This window comes from Pocillopora damicornis, chromosome 1 (assembly GCF_964200805.1).
Source record: "Pocillopora damicornis chromosome 1, jaPocDami1.2, whole genome shotgun sequence".
NCBI classification, from domain to species: Eukaryota; Metazoa; Cnidaria; class Anthozoa; order Scleractinia; family Pocilloporidae; genus Pocillopora; species Pocillopora damicornis.
Genome location: NC_142670.1, coordinates 2,197,095 through 2,214,450, shown reverse-complemented (window position 1 = coordinate 2,214,450; position 17,356 = coordinate 2,197,095). Strand labels below are relative to the sequence as shown.

Sequence of the window (17,356 nt, the reverse complement as noted above, 5' to 3'; positions counted from 1 at the left end):
TGTAAAAGAGTGAGCACATGGGGGCCAACGGATGAATGGAGGTCAAGCACATCTTCTGAAATAACGCAGATCTGTATCCGTCTTAATTTATTGGTCTGATAGCTGATTCTTATGTAAACAAGTAAATGTTTCATAAGCCATCGCCTTTTTGACAATTGAAAGTTTTCAAAGAGCCAATCAAACGAAAGTTCTGTATCTTAAAAATATGCTATGACCAAACTGGCAATTCATTTAGACCGGAGAAAATCAGTATTCAAACGAAAGTTACAGAATCACTAAAAATGTCCGTAGAAAAACTATTAGATTATTTGGAGCCAAAAACTTTAGGCAAAATTCACCATGTGGTAGTGGTTTTTTGGATCCTGATTGGTGTCATCTTCCTTGCGATATTCGCCGACATGGAAAACAGCGAACCAAGGTTTGATTTCCGCTGTAGTGCAGGGAAAAGTAAAAACATCGACTTCGTCCGGGGAAAATGTTACGAGAAATACCAGCAGCAGTACAACAGATTCGCTTTGCCTGTCTATGGCTTCGTTATCATGAATTTCGTCCTTATTGTATTTGTATGTGTTATCTACTCCCAAATAGTAAGACCTACAGTCAATCGACTGTCGCGAAGCATTCGTAACGGCGATCCAGAGAGACAGTCGCGCGATCAAGAGAACGCTTTATCAACGGGAAAGAAGCTTTTTATCGCTTACTGCGGTCAACTATCCACAAGACTTGTTTTAGGAGTTGTTTTCATCATCCTACAAACTCAGTTGCTTTATCCTTTGAGGTTTCCCTCTAAGTTTCACTGTTATTTAACCACCGATGGAACCACTCAGCTGGGGAATTCATCTAACAACGCCCAACACTCTACCTTACACGACTGTCACAATCAACGAGCGGTAAAGAAAACCTCCTGGATGGACGCTGTCCTGGTGGTAAATGGAATTTTTGTCGTCGGCATTCTGATTGAAATCGTCTACATTTTTCTAAGAGCATGCAAAGAAAGGGAATTTATGCAAAACTCAAAGTTTCAAACGTCCCATCTAAATCCTCCCGAAGAAGCATTACCGCTTCAGGAATTCATCCAGAATACAAAGAAAATGATCATGGACGACACTTATCAACCCCCACAACTTCAGTCGCTTTTTCCAAGTCCTCTTGGCATAGGACACCCACCCAAACATTTGACTCTGGATCAGATTTACACTAACTTTGTTGTTGTACCTAACATGGCTGATTATGACTTTACTGAAGACAGACGGAAGAATTTGGAAATCTACGCCAGGTCGGGTGTTAAAAACGAAACACCGAGAGGGCCAGAGGACATTCTTAATCACGAAAACAAAAACATTTTGATCGTCGGTCGTCCCGGTATCGGAAAGACACTTTGTTGTACAAAAATTCTCAGAGACTGGGCATCTAACAAAGTATTCCATAAAACACCCAAAAACAAAATCCACTTTAAAGTTGCTTTCTTCGTCAAATTTAGAACATTCAACGCTGCAACCGACCTTAGCCTTCGAGAGCTACTGACCCGCTCCACATACTCACCCAAGAACGAGCTGGATGAGAAAGTCTGGAATTACATCCTAAAAAACCCGCAGAAAGTTCTCCTTATTTTCGATGGAATTGATGAATTCAAAGATAACTCAAAGATCGGCACGGAAAATAAGAAACCTCAATTCAAAAACAGCGTAGACGAGAAGATGCCCCTCTCGGCGCTTTATGCCAAACTAACGACTGGAAAACTTCTTAATGGAGCAGCCGTTATAACTACTACAAGACCTACAGCTCTTTCATGCATCAAAAGAATTCCTTTTGACAAAATGTTCGAAATCCTTGGCTTCTCATCCGAACAAGTCGAAGAATACGTAACCAGATTTGCTGAAGAAGACAAGGAAGCATGCGAGAAAGTAAAGCGTCACATCACCAGCAACATCAAAATCTTATCTCTTTGTTACATTCCTGCGAGCTGCTTCATCATTTGCTCAAGTCTCTTTAAAATGGTGAAGTTCCATGCTCCTTGTCATGTATTACTCAAGAACTACACACCCCAAACAACATGGCGGTTCGGTAAGTAAAAGACTGTTTTAATGAAGCCTCATGCGTGCGCATGAGCAAACCATATATGGTAGCACACAACATACAACACACTGGAAAACCATAACATTCCTCCACACATAAAACGATCTGTCCCTAGTTTTCAAAACAAGCCCTAAGATACAATTTCAAGGAAAACATAAAATAAACCAACAGTGTCCGGTAACCACAGTTCGAAAGGTAAGAACGACCTTTAAACAAGAAAACGAACAGAATAAAACAAAGTTCAGAGATCAAGCCTCTGTGGTGCCCTGCGAACTCTCTGAGGGTGTTGTCGCATTTTGACCATCGGACTAACTGTAGCTGGTTTAGCATCAGGAGGGTCAGGTACCGTAGGTGTGGAAACAGGAACCATCTTTGGTTGATCTTTTTTGGAACCTCCTGGAGCTGTGCCACCCTCAGTGGTTGGAGTACTTGATGTAATTGGGGTCAGTGGTGTGTTGGCCACTTCAGGTTGGCTGACTTCAACACTACAGTCGGCGTCAGTGCTTTCAACTGTGTGTCCAACTGCCGTTGGTCTCAACTGATCAATATGTCGGCGCCAGATCAGTCCCGGTGCCACCTGTACCTCATACATCAGCGGACCTGTTTTGTTAACAATCAGCCCTGGACGCCACTTCAGATCCCCTCGATAATCCCGTGACATAACTGAGTCACCAATCTCTAACTGGCGATACTGTTTACCCTTGTCAATCGCTGCCTTAATGCTCTGCTGGTGTTGTTGGTTAACCATCTTACGGTTTAAGTTAGGTTTCACCAAATCTAGGAGAGTACGCAATGGTCTTCCCAGGAGTAACTGTGCTGGGCTCTCACCGGTGGTGGAGTGTGGAGTGTTCCTGTAAGCTATGAGAAACTTCGCCAACTTCTCCCTCACTGGCTTGGGGCTTTGACGCATGGAACGCAAAGCCTGTTTGAAGGTTTGTTCTGTCCTTTCCGCAAGACCATTCGTCGCTGGATGGTACGGTGCTGAAGTTATATGGCGGATGCCATTGGACTTGACAAATGTCTGGAATTCCTCAGAAACAAACTGTGTACCATTGTCACTGACTATCTGTTCTGGAATTCCAAATCTGGCGAACAAATCGCGTAGAATTTCGATAGTCGAACTTGAAGAAGTTGACTTGACTGGAACCACTTCTGGCCACTTGGTGTGTGCGTCGACAACCACTAAGAACATCGAGTTCTGAAATGGCCCTGCGTAGTCGATGTGTATACGCTGCCATGGTGTAGTGGCCCACTCCCACGGATGTAGTGGTGTTTTAGCAGGCATCTTCTGGTTTTGCTGACACCCGCTGCAGCCTTTCGCTAGCTCTTCCAGATGACCATTGATATTAGGCCACCATACGTAGCTCCTCGCGAGTGCTTTCATTTTGACCATGCCCAGATGCCCATCATGAAGTTCCTCTAACACTCTGCTTTGTAACTTATTGGGAACTACCACTCTCATTCCCCATAGGATGCAGCCTTGGTGAACTGTCAGTTCATTGCGTCGCTCGTAATAAGGCTTGTCTCCCTCCACACGAGTAGACCATCCTTTCACGATAGAATCATGTATCCTCGCTAGGACAACGTCACGACGTGTTTCTCTTGCCACTGCTTCACTGGTTATAGGTAATGGCACAAACTGAGAGGCGTGGAACACCTCTGTTGAATCCACCTCCAAGTCTTCTCGCTCTTTCTGCTGGAGAGGGAGCCGCGACAGTCCATCGGCATTGCAGTGTTTGGTTGTACTCTTATACTCAATGATATAGTCGAACCCAGACAAGAACAATGCATATCGCTGAAGCCTTGCAGCAGTCATGGCTGGAACTCCCTTTTCTGGGTGGAAGATGGCAGTGAGGGGCTTGTGGTCTGTAATGAGCGTAAATCGTCTCCCATAGAGGTAAACATGAAATCGTTTCACCCCCCACACAATGGACAATGCCTCCTTGTCTATCTGTGCATACCGTCGTTCAGTCTTGGTCAACGATCGGGACGCAAAAGCTACCGGCCTTTCGCTACCATCGGACATGACGTGTGAAAGAACCGCGCCGATGCCAGTTGGTGAAGCATCACATGCCAGCCTAACCGGTAATGCTGGGTCATAGTGCGTTAGCACCTGCTCAGATGTAACCATACGCTTAGCCTCAGTGAACGCTCGCTCGCACCGTTCAGTCCACTGCCATTCGTTGTTTTGCTCTAACAACTGGTGAAGTGGGTGGAGAACTGTAGACGCATTGGGCAAGAAACGGTTGTAATAGTTTACGAGCCCTAAAAATGAGCGAAGCTGTGACACATTCTCAGGTCTTGGTGCACTGACCACTGCTTCAATCTTCTCTTGTGTCTTGTGTAGACCTTCCTTATCGATCTCATGCCCACAAAACTGAACTCTATCTTTGAAGAACTCGCACTTCTCCTTGTTAGCCTTCAGACCCGCATCTTGTAATCGCTTGAGTACACTCTCCAGGTTCTCCAAATGTTCTTCATCGGTTTTGCCTGTGACAATCATGTCATCAAGGATGCACTGGGTCCCAGGTATTCCCTGTAATACCTGGTCTATGGCACGCTGCCAAATGGCTGGAGACGAAGAGATGCCAAAGACTAAGCGATTGTATCGAAAAAGGCCCTTGTGTGTATTAATCGTAAGGAGTTCCTTGGATCTTTCGGTTACTTCCATCTGGTGATAAGCTTGGCGAAGGTCAAGCTTGCTGAAATGTCTACCGCCAGCCAAATTTGCAAAAATATCCTCTATACGTGGCAGAGGGTACTGTTCTGCAAGAAGTACTGGGTTCACTGAGACCTTAAAATCGCCACAAACTCGTACCGATCCGTTTCGCTTGACTACCGGGACAATTGGGGTCGCCCATTCACTGTATTCTACTTTAGAGAGAATACCTTCCTTCTCTAAGCGTGTCAATTCTGCTTCTACTTTGGGGCGGAGTGCGTATGGCACTTGGCGTGGTTTATGAAAGCTGGACTGGCAGCCTTCCTCGACCTTCAAATCCGCCTTGTAGCCTTTAAGTGTGCCCAGATTTTCGGAGAATACAGACTCGTACTTCTGTAGTAGCTGATCCACTTTGCGTGCCATACCCCCTTCTGAAGTCTTGCTAAGCTTAAAGGTTTTGATTTCACCCCAGTTCAGTTGAATGTTGGACAGCCAGTCACGCCCAAACAGTGCTGGTCCCTGCGTCTCAACAACTTGTAGGTTTAACTCTTTTTCCTGGCCCTTGAACTTAACATTACATCTCATCTCTCCCTTAGGTGTGATTTTCTGCCCAGTGTATGTCTTAAGTGTCACAAGGCTCTTTGAAAGTTTCACATGATTAAAATGTTCCTTATATAGTTTGTATGGAAGTACAGACACCGCTGACCCTGTGTCTAGTTCCATCTTGACCACCTTTCCCTGTATTTCGGGGTTGACCCATATTACGTGATCCTTGTCACCCACATTATTAACCTCAAGGGATGCCAAATAATCATCGCTGTCCCCGTCATCGCTGTCTACATAATTTACTGGGGGTTGGGAAGCTTGTGTCCCTTTTTTCTTTGATTTACAAGCCCTCACAATGTGACCAGTCTTGTTACAGTGGTGGCATTTTTCTTTCTTGAATGGACAACTTTTGTGATCATGAATTCCCAAACAGCGGTAGCAACTTTGATCACCCGTTCTCTTGGGGGAAAAAGAACCCTTTTTCTCTGAAAGCTTGGCTTCTCTCTTGAATTTAAGCTTCTTGCCTGGCTTTGATTTGGCTAATAAATCGATTGATTCTGACGCTTTATTCCCCTGGAGAGCTTCAACATCCTTGTAAGATTGCTCAATAGCTAAGCACTTTGCAACAGCAATGTCAAATGTTAGTTCCTCAAGCTTAAGTTTCAAAAGCTCTGACATCATTCTCTTATCTCGAATACCCGAAACCAGTCTATCTCTAAGCCTTTCCAAACGCATGGTGTCGTTAAATTTGCAATCCATAGCTAGATGTTTCAAAACAGCAACATATTGACTCACCGTTTCTCCTGCGTTACGTGCTCGGTTGTCAAACTCATACCTGGCTACTAAAGCAGACTTCTGTGGCTTCAATTGTTCGCGGAGACGCTCTACGATTGCGTTGTACGTGAGAGAATCTTCTCCTAACAAGGTCGGAGCCATCAAATCTTTCGCCAGTTGGTACGTTTCAGTGGGAAGATTGGTTAACAGGATGGCCTTCTACTGTTTCGCGTCGGTCACTCCATTGGCCACGAAGAAGAATCCTAACTGTTCTGTATACGCCTCGAAGTCAGTTCCCACAGTGAACTTTTGAACTTTTCCGATGTTACGAACTGGATTTGGTGCCGTATTTGCATCGCTGGCCATCGTGGACGTTATGTGGATTTAGTTTAGGGATGTCTTCACTTTTAGCAGCCAAAAAGGTCCCTTAACATCCCATCCTCGTCCCCAAAATTGTCATGTATTACTCAAGAACTACACACCCCAAACAACATGGCGGTTCGGTAAGTAAAAGGGGAGTTACTACATCACGGGCGACGAGCGGGGATAGAAAAAACGACCCAAATATGAGCGGTCAGCGGTGAAACAGCTTTTATACTTCATATAGAGACATAATTTGTTGTTCCAGAGACAATCGTGTTGTAAAGCCGAAATGTTAACAGTTTACTTCACAGTTTAAGCAATTTTTCAAAAGTGTTGATTGAACTCATATCTTTTACTGCTTTAATAAACAATGGAGGCTTCGGAGAGGGAGTCAGTGGCATTTGGAAAGGCACCAAGAATAATTATATATATGGTTTGTAGCTAGCTGGTCTGTAAGATTTGCAAAGACGACGATGGAGAGGATTGGCTTGGTGCGATAGCTGCGGCCAGTTTTTCCATGCAAGTTGTCTGGATGTGCCTTTCGCGGAGACGATTACGCAACATTTCACCTGCCCTTAGGGTGGCTTCTTGTCAGCACAAGTAGAGTTTAAATTTTAAAGCTGACTATAACAACGAACCAGATGATGAACTTAATGTCATGTACAGACCTTAATTTGCAAGATAAGAAATACAGTCCTTGGTAGTCAATTAAGATAGATTTTCGCGAGCGTCAATGGTGCAGATGGAGCCAACAGTGGACAACATCCCAGAATTCAAACTTTGTGATTTTTTTCTCTGCTTAAACGCTAAGTCAGTTGTTCAATTGAATAGGAAGAAAAACATTTCGAACGGAAAACAGCATTATTTGCACGTGTGAATCTTTTGAGAAAAGGTCTCCTAAACGAGTGGTCTTGATTGTAAATATTTAAGGAATGGTAAATACATTAGCCTTAACATGGCTGTTTCTCGAAGCTCAGTGTTTTCCTACTTGCCTTTTTTCCACGTGAATTGGGGGCGATTGAATAGATATAATATGCAGTAAAAGAACTTCAGCTGATAGAAATTTTAAATTTCTCATCTTAGGCTGTGGATACAAAATTCAAGTGAAAAGGAAGCCAACTGTGATTAATGCTTTGAACAAGTCAAGATACGTTTTTTTCGTCACACAACAAGTTACATAACGTGAATATCATTCTTCTTGATGCCTTTCCCGGTGTCACCAATGCCTTTCCCGATGCCTCCGTTGGTTAATAGAGCATTAAAAGTATTGTTCCAGTTAAAGCTTGAGGAAACTTGCTTAACTTTTTAAGTAGCGAAGTGTAACTTGGTAACATTTCGGCTTTACAACACGATTGTTTTCTGCAACTACAAAACGTACATTTAATTCTTCTTGGTACCTTTCGGATGCCACCGATGCCTTCATTGTTTATTAAAGCAGTAAAAGATATATGTACAATCAACACTTTTGAATTGCTTAACATTTTATTTAGCGAAGTAAACTGTTTACACTTCGGCTTTACAACACGATTGTTTCCTGATACTACAAATGATATGTCTATATATGAGGTATGAAAGTTGTTTCACTGCTGACCACTCGTATTTGGGTCGTTTTTTCTATCCCCGCTCGTCGCCCGTGATGTAGTAACTCCCAAGTAAAAGACTGTTTTAATGAAGCCTCATGCGTGCGCATGAGCAAACCATATATGGTAGCACACAACATACAACACACTGGAAAACCATAATACTCCTAGAGGTCTTAACCTACCAACAAGTTTAACAGGCATATACAAGAGAGCCGTGAAAATTTTCTACTTGAGACACAACGAAGAATTTCGCGATGAACCTTTCACTGACGAAGACTTTGAATCAGATGAATTGCCCCCCGAAGTAGAAAAAAAATTGGAGAAACTAGAAAAATTGGCATTTGAAGGAATTAAAGAAGGAAGGCTGATCTTTAGAGCAAACGAAGTACGCAGAATGGAGGACAGCGCTCTATTTCACCGCTTACCCGACCGTGAAGTTGACTCGTTTAGTAGCGAAGGACAGTTCTGTTTTATTCATCTCACAATGCAGGAGTTTTTCGCTGCGAAGCACCTAACTAACATGAGTGAAACAGAATTAAAAACCTTTGTTCAAATGAACATTAACGAAGGCAAATGGCAGCTGGTTTTTCAGTTTGTAGCAGGATTAATGGAGAATAAAACTCACCTACCAAGCGAAATTATCACAGACCTTCTTCCTGTGAAAACTGAAGAAAAAGAAAGCGCATACTACAAAGTACAGTGGACAGAAAATGAAGAGGAAACGAAAGTGACCTGCTGGCCGACTGGAGACGAACGATATTTAGCAGTGACATTAATGAAATGTTTAAACGAAAATAGTAGAATGAAGTCAGAAGCACAGAGAAAACTTCAACAAATTAACTTTAATTGTGTAAATTTTATTGATTGTCACCTCACAGCTGTTGATTGCTCTTCGTTAGTAAATGTAATTAATGTTCAACAAATTTCACATTTAGATTTCAGTGAAAATAACATTGGTCCATTAGGTTGTTTGGAGATTTGTAAATTGTTAAAATGTAGGGAATCTCAACTGAGCTGGTTAGACCTCACACAAAATCAATTGACAGATGAAGCAGCAAAGTATTTAGCTGAAGCCATCAACAACAACAACTGTCAGCTACGCATGTTAAGCCTCGGGTTAAATATAATCTCAGACATTGGAGCACAGCACTTGGCTGAAGCCATCAACAACAACAACTGTCAGCTACGCATGTTAGACCTCATGGATAATAAAATCTCAGACATTGGAGCACAGCACTTGGCTGAAGCCATCAACAACAACAACAACTGTCAGCTACGCAAGTTAGCCCTCGTAGCAAATAACATCACAGAAGCAGGTAAGCAAAAGGCAAATAATTTACTAAGCAATAGTCAGTCTAAGTGTTGGCTAATAATTTAGGCCTCAGCAATTCCAATTAAAAACTAAAAAGAAATTATTAGAACCACTTACTATTCAAAATAACGGTGAGGTAACCAGCTCAGTGATAATTACAGCCCAACAACTCAAATCGTGAATGAAACCAAACTTACTCTGTGAAGCGCTCAGAGCAGCGAGATTATTTGAACCGGATCGAAATGAAGAAAAATGAACCAATGAACATGTTTATTAAGAACAAACGATGTCAATCTTTTTCTTTTCTAAACAAACCAATAACATTGAAGTAAAAAACACAAAGCTTCCCGCAGAGAAAACAATCAAACCTCGGACCTCTCAGGAAACTTTTTCATTTCATGATTGGTTAGTTTCGATCTTAAATTCTCTTCATGCTTCTGTATGTTTTGATCGCTTGAGAGTTTTGTGTGAGATTTTAAGCGGATTAGATTAGTGTATACATTACAGATTACCTGGTAGAATGCCAGGTTTTCTCTCTTTCATTTCTTGTGTTTTCTTCAATTCTTTTTTCGATTTTTTTTTTCATTTCTTGTGTTCCCTGCCATATTTTTTATTAAAGCGAACTGGTTCAAGTAGTTTCACACTTTGGGCAAAATATTGAAAAAATGAGACCAAATTGTAAATAAAATCATCTTGCTTTCAGACAGAAGGCCTGTTACTTGTTCAATATAATAAATATTGTAGAGTTTGCATTCAAAATCTGATGAAGCATCAGACTTACCCAGTTGAGATTTTAACTTACCAGTTATTGTTAACCCTTTAACTCCCATGAGTGACCAAGACAGAATTTCTCCTTACAACATCAATACAATGTCCACCACATAAGTGATGAGAATAAAGAAAAATATCAATTTGGGGATAATAAGTTGATCTAATACTAATTTCTCTGAACTAACATTATAGGAATTGTATGGTTGACATTTAGGAGAATTACAAATTTGATCTGGGAGTTAGAGGGTTAACAAATGGAGCCAGACTTCCAAATTTGTCAAGACTGTACAATAAATTTTGTAAACCCAATTCAACTTTGTGTTGAGATACATTTGGCCTCAATTGTTAGACAACTTGAAAGCTATGGCAAAGGGGTGTGGCCTTTTCAATATCAGTCTGGATTTACCAATTTACCAGAGAGACTGCCTCAAGGTGAGGGTATGAGGCAACCCTTAAAAAAACCCCATACCCTATCTCAAATTGAATGATTTTCCCCTCCTTCTTTCAACCCATGCCTTGAAACAACAGTAAAATATCTAAGGAAGTGTAATCACATGTAATCAATGTACCATATATCCTTGAGAAGGTTCCTGGCCAGTTTAAGGACACCTGTTAACCTTTTTTAAAGCAAGATTCATGAAATCAGTGGAACTCGGCACACACAAATAACAGAAAATAGAGATAAGAAATAAATCCCACAGGCAAAATAAAATAAATAAAATAAATCAGAGGGAAAATAAATAGAGGCAAAATAAAATAAATCCCACAGGCAAAAAGAATGGGGAGAGGAGACAAGGGAAACCTCACAAAGATTTCCACTTGTTGCAGCTACGAAAAAAACATGACAAATGAGACTTCCTCTGGTTTTTTTTTTCTTTCTCCAACACCTTCACATTCCATGATTTTTGCAGGTTTTTAGAATTAAAATGTAACTTTCCACATTTTTGAAAGAATGCTTTTGACTTGTACAAACTTTTTTGAAAAAGCAGGTGATTAGAATTTGTGTCCAAACACTTTTATTGAACAAATCTTTTAATCTCTTTTAAAACCCTCTAACTCTCATAACTGACAAAGACAGAATTTCTCCTTACAATATCAATACAGTATCAAGCAGACAAGTGATGAGAATAAAAAAACATCCATTAGGGCAATATTAGTTGATCCAATACCAAATTCTTTCAGCTAACATCATAAAACTTGTATGGCAGACAGTAAGGAGAATCACTACTGAGATCTTGGGAGGGAAAATCTCATCAACAGAGACACCTATGCAGAGCAGGGCTACACCCAGTTTCCACTGGGTGTAAATAATGATGGGAAATAGTCCCTAAAAAAACTTGTCTGAATGTTAAAAAATTATACCAAAGTACATTTTACAACTGAAAAGTATACTTGTGCAACAAGATCACTACTTTCCAGAATTTCCTTTGGAACGATGACTGGAAACTGCAGATTTTTTACTCCTTCATCATTCTCTAGACTAACATTGACCCATTTGTACTTGAATTTTGAAGAATCATGCATTTCTTCCATTTTATAACTGATAGTGGCACTTGTCACAGCAGCCTTTTTAGCAATAACATTAGCCACAATTGTGGCTAAATTTTCTGCTGATAAGTTTTCTGGTGATGAGTCACACTCCAAAAACTGCTGCTCCAGTTGCAGGACAGCTTGTCGGATTTCATTTTTGTGATATGTTGTTCTTTCCTACAAAGAAAAGAGAACAGTATCAGTGTTGAGTAACAGTGATTGATGAAGAGAAAGCTACAAGAGCAGTCACCCACAGGGAATTGCAAGGAGACCACTTAAACAGTTTGTACAGAACAGGAGTGAAATGCATTAAAAAGCCCTATTTTATGCCATAATTGATCACTTAATTTATAGGTTATTCCAAAGCTTGCTAAGAAATCCATTGCTTCTTTGTTAATACGAGTAAAAAGAATCAACAAAATGGTGACACAACATAAAAAAAGAACACTGATGCAGAATTACTGGGATCAATATCAGTATCTGGGCAACTGCTCACCTACCCCTCCCCTAGCTCAACAACAGTCAATTAACAACAAGTTAAGTTTAATGTTGGGTTAGGGGAGGGGTAGGTGGGCAGTTACCAAGATACTGATACTGATCCAATAACTGTATACTATTACCTATCAGTTGGACCTCTAGGTCATAATCATAGGCTGATTGACTTGTGTAATGTTTGTGCATAATATTTGTCCCAACAGAATTAGATAATTTGCAATAAGTTGAGCACCTTTGAACTCAAAGTACTATTCCTAGTTTTATTTGAGAGGTTCTACTTAAGTGATTGTTCAACACATGCAAGTAGAAAACAATAAAAACAGGAAGCTGGGACTCAATCAAGGATGACCATGACCACTTAAAAGAGGTGAAAATTACAGTAATAAAGGAGAGAAAAACTGAGAAGTGACTGCTTTATTACAGGGTAACCGTTTAATATGGTGCAGCTTAATACAGGTTCAACTGTATAGTGATCAGCCATTTCATGATGAAATAGATGTGCTTAACTATGTTTTCTTTTGTAGCACTAATTGCTCCAATAAAGAGGAACATTTTACAAAACATTACAGGAAAATGCATCTTCTTTAACTCCCATGAGTAACCAAGACAGAATTTCTCCTTACAACATCAATACAATATCAACCACATAAGTGATGAGAATAAAGAAAAATGTCAATTTGAGAACAATTATTTGATCCAACACTAAATTCTCTGAACTAACATTATAAGAACTGTATGGTTGAGATTAAGGAGAATTACCAATTTGATCTGGGAGTTAAAGGGTTAATAACCAGTACTTCTGAATGGCTTTAAAGACTTGAGGTTGTTTTTGCAGGAGTAATGGGCAATTCTGTTGAGCTGCTTTTTAAAACAGTGTTATAGCCTCCTCAAGGGGTTTTCCTTATCAAAAAAAAAAAAGTTATTGGTGAAGTTTACACCAAAGGAAGTGGAGACAGCATTAATTACAGCATTACAATTGTCTCTTTGTTTTTAAACCCCTTGAAAATACAGTTCATCTATTTTAATTGTATTAAATTCTACTTTTTGATTTTACTTTCTTGCTTGACACTTGGTTGGTGAACATTATTCTAGAGATAGTACAGACACATTCAAGTTTGGAAATGTTTTTCCTTTTTGGAATATTGAAATGTTATTTTATTCTTCCAGCCCCCATCCTGTCATTTCCTTTTACAATGAACCTCCCTATATACCCACTAAAAATTTACAGTAGCATTAATAAATAAATGGCATGAATTGAAGAATTCCTTGTAAATTACTGGGTAAATAAAGGAAACAACAGCAAAAATTGCTGTAGTATGCAAAATGTGTTGAGTTGATTTAAAGCTCTCAAGTCTCAAGCATTGAACGTGAGACTCACACAAACAAATTCAGTCTTACACTCTCATGCTAAAGCCAGTATTTCTCACTCCTTTTAAGGTTTTGTATTTATTTGGTTGAATTTGCAATCACAAACTGCTGCTTTCAATAAGTACCTACAAAATTAATAATCCTTCCTAATATAATTTACTCATTCAGTTGTTTCTTATGCACTAATGTCACACACTTTTCCATTAGGTTAGTAGGAGGGGATAGACCCAAGAGCATAGCTAAATGAACCCTAGGGATTAAAGATGACCAAAGCAAAAAAGCCAGTTTTGGGGTGATTTACGTACCTGTATGATCCTGCCAATGCAATTGATCCACAAGGAACTGAGAGTTCTTGAAAAAAACAGGATCCCAACTTAAACAATACGAATGCAAATTGCAAGCGTTATTGTAGACAATCAGGCAGGGACCTATCAAAAAAAGGGTAGAAAAATTGTAATGAACTTACATTTATTCTGATTCGTTTAATATAAAATCACTCTGATAGAGGAAATCAAGAGAAGAAAAACTCCCAAAAAACCAGGCCACAGTTGTTCAATGGGTGGATAACACTATCCACAGAATGAATCTCTATTCACCTATAAGTGTTGTGATAACATACAACACTATCCACTGGATGGTGATTTTCCAGTGGATAGTGTTATTTATCCTTTAAACCGACCCCAGATAATAAAAAGAAATTTTCTTCACACACAACAGCATCTAATCAAAGGTCACAACATATTCATGCACATTAAATTGAGCTTACCTTGTGAAAAATGCATTTGAAACACTGTAAATGGGATGTTAGGAGATTCATTGCAAAGCATTACACTAAATCCATAAGTTATACCTAAAATGGAAATCAAAAGAGAGGATATAAAACCATTTTACACATAATCACATCAACACTGCGTACATTGAGTGCCTGAAAGCATGTTGTGAAAGAACATGTAATGAAGGCTGAAGAGAGGGTGTAACTGGGGTACATCACTAGTCAATAGAAATCAACAACCTTTATTTATACAAGTCATTATGCCATTTAGCCCATAAATTGTAAGAGAAATTTCAATTTATTCAGTAAACAGCAAAAAACAAAACAAAACAGGTAAGTCAGTTAATCTGTGCGATTCTTTGACTTGATAGCTGCAGACGTTATCCTTTTGAAAACTAAGCATTACAAACAGTTTTGGTCTTTCAAGAAAATGACATTTGTCACGAAAAACCTAAACCTGATAACTAAAACCACAGGCAGAGCATAAACCTGGAGCTTGTCAGGGGATAATCTGGAATATACAAAGGGTAACAATAGCTAGTTTGGGGTCAGAGTGAACTGAAATTTACATTTTTTATATCAGAAGTAATGTTGTTCATTGTAGAGATTAATACAAATATTAATACAAACTCATAACATTATTGTACCTTGTTTACAGTGCACTAAGAAAACTCCAAGAAGTAAGGATGGTTGTCGAGTACTCCTCTTTTTGTAGATGTTTGGAGTTGTGTCATCCAGGCAATAGTCACCGCGACTTCTTACCACAGGCAGGCAAGGATAGTATTCTACATCATTTGTGCGGTGTACATCCAGTTGCACAGCATCTGGTATTGATCCATTTCTGCCAAACAGAGACTTTACTTTTTCCAACAGGTCAATAATAAATGCAGTCAAGGCCTCAGGAAGCTGATCTCCCTCCACAATGCTAACTATGTCAAACAGGAGTGGAAAAGTTTGCTGGAGTAGAAGCATGTCTTCAGGACACTGCTTGACTGGTTCATTGCCAATGAGTCTGTGGTAAAATGTTTCCAAGGAGTCCAATTGGGGGAGAAGTGCACACACTGGGGAAGCTTTTCCTAATGCATTGAAAAATCCAGCAGTAGGTGTTGGAAAAGAGACATCACATCCATAGAACAAAATGCACCAGGAAAGAAAAAAATACCTAAGGCAGGTGCACAACACTGCAACTCCAGGTGTAAAGAGGTCATTACTGTGTCTGTAATGTAACCTTGCTAACATCACGGCCTACTTGATCCACCATCTACCTGACATATTTTTCAGCAAGGTAAACCCTGTCACAATGCCTATTGATGTCATAAACTATTAAATAATTAGCCTAAATGCAGATCTCTTCAAATAAGGCAAATAAAAACAGGTGATATTTAGACACATTAAAAGTCTATCGCAGTGGAATGCAGGAGGAACTGGAGCTGGTCTTAGTCTGGTCTCAACCCCTCAACTGATCCAGAAAAAGAAGACCTTATTCCAAGGTCTTTGCAGGGTCAATGAGACACACAAGCTTCACCACCACGACAAGGTGCCAGCCCAAGGTGAAGGATTAAAAATATTTAAAATTATTATGTTAATTAGTAATCAAACTGAATCAAGACATAGTATTCACATCAAAAGCTAGATTAATATATTATATCATGCTCACACTCTAAAATAGAACTCCTTGAATCATACTGGGAACCAAAATAATAGGATAAATGATGCATAAAATATGAAAAAAAAATTCAGAAGCATAAATAGCAACTTATCTTCCTGTTTCTCGTGGTTCAGTGGATGGACTCAGTGATGAATAACTAGACTTCAGTGAAGTAGAAAGCTCTTGTCTGAAAGATAGTGCATCACAAATGACAGAGTCCAGACTGTTATCTTTGCCACAGATGGCACAACAAAAACCTTATTCATAGTTTATGTCAAGAAGGTCCAGGAAACTGTACCAAGCAAAATGCCAGTGGTGGTATGGCAGCAATCTCTTGAAGTCCAATACATCTGCATCAGCCATGATCACTTGCCAGACACTGTAGTATATAAATAGAGTGCACCTAAAAAAAGAGAACATAATTTAAATATAGCTTTTTGAAAGACAATTGAATAACATACATGTACAATTTTATATCGTTCTTAATACAATGATTTTCAGTTAATGTCACAAGCAAAACTTCTGAGATACAACAAATCAGAACCTTCAGCTAATAATTTGTTGATTTGTTTTTTTATGGTACCTGATTTTCATCGCAAACCGTCATGTGCAGACAAATGAGTCTTAGATTGTTTAGTATAATTGTTGTAAATTAATTTACAACAATTATACTAAACAATCTAAGACTCATTTGTCTGCACATGATGGTTTGCGATGAAAATCAGGTATTAAATTACAGTTACAATCAGGTATTAAATTACAATTATTGTTTTTATATCTGCTGGGTGTGTTCCAGAAACTTTTAAATTTATTGAACTAAGTACATTACTTGATATTCAGATGTCACATTAATGTCATTTTTAAATTCATTGTAAACTTCTGGGTAGTATGTGATTACTTGAAAACATTTCAACATAATGTAATTTTCATAATGCCATTATCAACACAACATCAAAGTAATGTGCAATAAGTGTGAAGGCCTGTAAGACTTTTAAACTGCAACAGAGAATTCATTGATGATACAGAATAAGTTACATGTACCTCCCCTTAAGAAAATGAAACATGAAATCCCTCAAGACCTCATAAGAAACAATGTAGAAACCCATGTTTAACAAAGTGAGCTCTGAGCCATCAAACTCCTCTTTTCCATCACAGATTTCCTCAACACAAGTATAATGTAATACTGAAATGAAACATACAGAAATCATTATTTGCTTACTACTAAAATTTCATGATATGATGACATAAAATTACTCATACATGACATGTTAGTAGCCACAGGCATGAACCTTTTCATATTGTAAATTCAGAACATTTATGCTTGGATAATATATAAATTTAAGTTATATTATTATTGTAAATAGGGAGCTTAAGCACAGACAAGTAGTTTGGTCTATGGACAACAACTGGAAGGTGAATGTTGTTAATTTTGATGCATTGTTAACTTCACCTCCAAATT

At 39.2% G+C, this 17,356-nt stretch overlaps 3 protein-coding genes and 1 pseudogene across 13 annotated transcripts in view; 3 read left to right on the top strand and 1 right to left on the bottom strand.

The window, feature by feature from the left end:
* The window catches only part of LOC113664180 (uncharacterized), an 82,480-nt gene extending 65,400 nt beyond the window's left edge, over positions 1-17,080 (bottom strand). For 2 of the 7 annotated variants that reach the window (XR_016184514.1, XR_016184513.1), the window contains exons 1-3: positions 16,939-17,080; positions 14,897-16,300; positions 14,244-14,327 (exon numbers count right to left, since the gene is read on the bottom strand). Coding sequence is in view for 3 of the 7 variants with exons in the window: in XM_089198715.1 (XP_089054841.1) it covers positions 11,766-11,791; positions 13,783-13,905; positions 14,244-14,327; positions 14,897-15,488 (825 nt within the window). In the remaining 4 variants the exon portion in view is untranslated. Of the gene's footprint in view, positions 1-10,943; positions 11,792-12,868; positions 13,010-13,782; positions 13,906-14,243; positions 14,328-14,896; positions 16,301-16,938 lie in introns of those variants that run through there. The other 5 variants (XR_016184515.1, XR_016184512.1, XM_089198716.1 and 2 more) reach the window with 5 other exon arrangements.
* LOC149051269 (uncharacterized) overlaps positions 1-17,356 on the top strand; it is a 216,351-nt pseudogene that overhangs the window by 103,426 nt on the left and 95,569 nt on the right. The gene's annotated exons all lie outside the window — the stretch shown is intronic.
* Positions 1-17,356, top strand: part of LOC149051270 (uncharacterized) — a 158,518-nt gene that overhangs the window by 45,593 nt on the left and 95,569 nt on the right. The window lies entirely within an intron of this gene.
* LOC149051283 (NACHT, LRR and PYD domains-containing protein 3-like) lies at positions 227-10,398 on the top strand. Its single transcript, XM_089198935.1, has 2 exons — positions 227-2,010; positions 8,163-10,398. The coding sequence occupies exons 1-2, from the start codon at positions 282-284 to the stop codon at positions 9,377-9,379; spliced, it is 2,946 nt and encodes a 981-aa protein (XP_089055061.1). The 5' UTR covers positions 227-281; the 3' UTR covers positions 9,380-10,398.

Excerpts from the sequence above, each read along its gene's own strand:
- LOC149051283 (XM_089198935.1), top strand. The coding sequence starts at position 282 with ATGTCCGTAGAAAAACTATTAGATTATTTGGAGCCAAAAACTTTAGGC. Across the intron at positions 2,011-8,162 it reads TAAAATGGTGAAGTTCCATG|CTCCTAGAGGTCTTAACCTA; the intron begins CTCCTTGTCATG and ends AAAACCATAATA.